Below are 1,374 nucleotides of genomic sequence, written 5' to 3'. Positions count from 1 at the left end.
TACATTCTCATCATTACAGAGAGATTTGTTGTTGCTGTCTTTGCACGATTGGTTAAGGAAAAATGAATTATTCCCTAATGTCTGAGGAATCCAAATTCTGTCTCTTATACAGTCAGGATAGAAAGGGGCAAAGGACTGCAGGTGAAGATCAAGAGAAAAGAAAGGAGAAAAGTATTTACAGAAAACAGGAGACAGGCAGGAGTGTCCACAAGAAAAGCCTCATTGTCACTTCTTCTTGCCGGCCCTCTTGGCACTGGACTTGGCTTTGGGCTTCACTGGTTTGGCCTTCTTAGGCTTTGATGCTTTGACTGGCTTGGCTTTGACAGTCTTGGGTTTTTTGGTTTTCTTGGGCGTGGCAGCCGGCTTCTTCTTGGCCTTCTTGACTGGGGTGGCTTTGGGTTTCTTGCTGGGAGCTTTGGAGGCAGCCTTCTTGGGCTTGGCTGCCTTCTTTGGGGTGGCCACCTTCTTGACTTCCTTCTTCGTCTTCTTGAAGGCCACCGACCTCTTGGGCTCATCGCTTTTGGCCAGCCGGAAAGACCCCGAGGCACCCACCCCTTTGGTCTGCTTGAGGACCCCAGTGGTGACCAGGCGCTTGATGGACAACTTGATCTGCGAGTCGGCATTCTCACCCACCTTGTAGTGGCTCTTGATGTACTTCTGGATGGACTGGCGCGAGGAGCCAGCGCGGTTCTTCTCCGCCTGGATGGCAGCCACGATCATATCTGAATACTTGGGGTGGTCTGTGGACTTCTTGGAGGCCTTGGCCCGCTTGGGCTTGGCCGCAGGGGCGGACGTGGAGTTCTCGGTCATGGTGGCCTGTCTGGTCCTGCGGCTGAAGGAGGCGCCTTCAAAAGGGCCAGCCCTCGTCGGAGGCCGAGAAAAGCCTTACTCGGGAATCTGCTCTGGCGCTCCCGAGTCCCCGGCCAGTCCGGGCCCCGGCTCTCAGGGACCTGGCTCGGGTCGCGGGAGGACTCGCCGGGCCGGGTCTGCGTGGCCCAGCCCCGCCGGTCTGTCGGTCGGTCTCGGCGCCGGGCTCTGGCTCGGGCTCGGTCTCTGGCTCGCGCTCTGCCTCCGCCTCCGCCTCCTCTGCCTCCCCTTTCCCAGCTCCGCGTCTGGCGCTCGGGCGGCGCATCCGGGTATTTAGCGGCGGCGGGCGGACCGCGGTGAGGACAGGGCTGCTGGCTGCCTGCTCCCGGCCCGGAATGGCGCCGCGCCGCCGCCATCTGTGTTTCTTCCGCCGAGCAAATCCGACCTTTCCCCCCGGCCCGGGCCTCCCCGCTCCCCGCCGCCGCCCGGGACCGCTGCCTGGCTCCCTGGGCTCCCCCGCCGGGCATCCCGCCGGCCCGGCCGCCGCCCCCCGCGCCCGCCACGCGC

The 1,374-nt window shown here is 62.1% G+C and overlaps 1 protein-coding gene across 1 annotated transcript; it reads right to left on the bottom strand.

Moving 5' to 3' along the window:
* Positions 1-1,130, bottom strand: LOC124501332 (histone H1.0). Its single transcript, XM_047065398.1, has one exon. The coding sequence runs from the start codon at positions 808-810 to the stop codon at positions 226-228; it is 585 nt and encodes a 194-aa protein (XP_046921354.1). The 5' UTR covers positions 811-1,130; the 3' UTR covers positions 1-225.
* Between the last annotated feature and the right edge of the window lie 244 nt (positions 1,131-1,374).

The sequence above is a fragment of the Lynx rufus genome, unplaced genomic scaffold (assembly GCF_022079265.1).
Source record: "Lynx rufus isolate CCGP_SWC_20201006 ecotype Redwood Valley unplaced genomic scaffold, mLynRuf1.p SCAF_7, whole genome shotgun sequence".
Taxonomy (NCBI): domain Eukaryota; kingdom Metazoa; phylum Chordata; class Mammalia; order Carnivora; family Felidae; genus Lynx; species Lynx rufus.
This window is presented reverse-complemented; position numbering and strand designations above follow the sequence as displayed.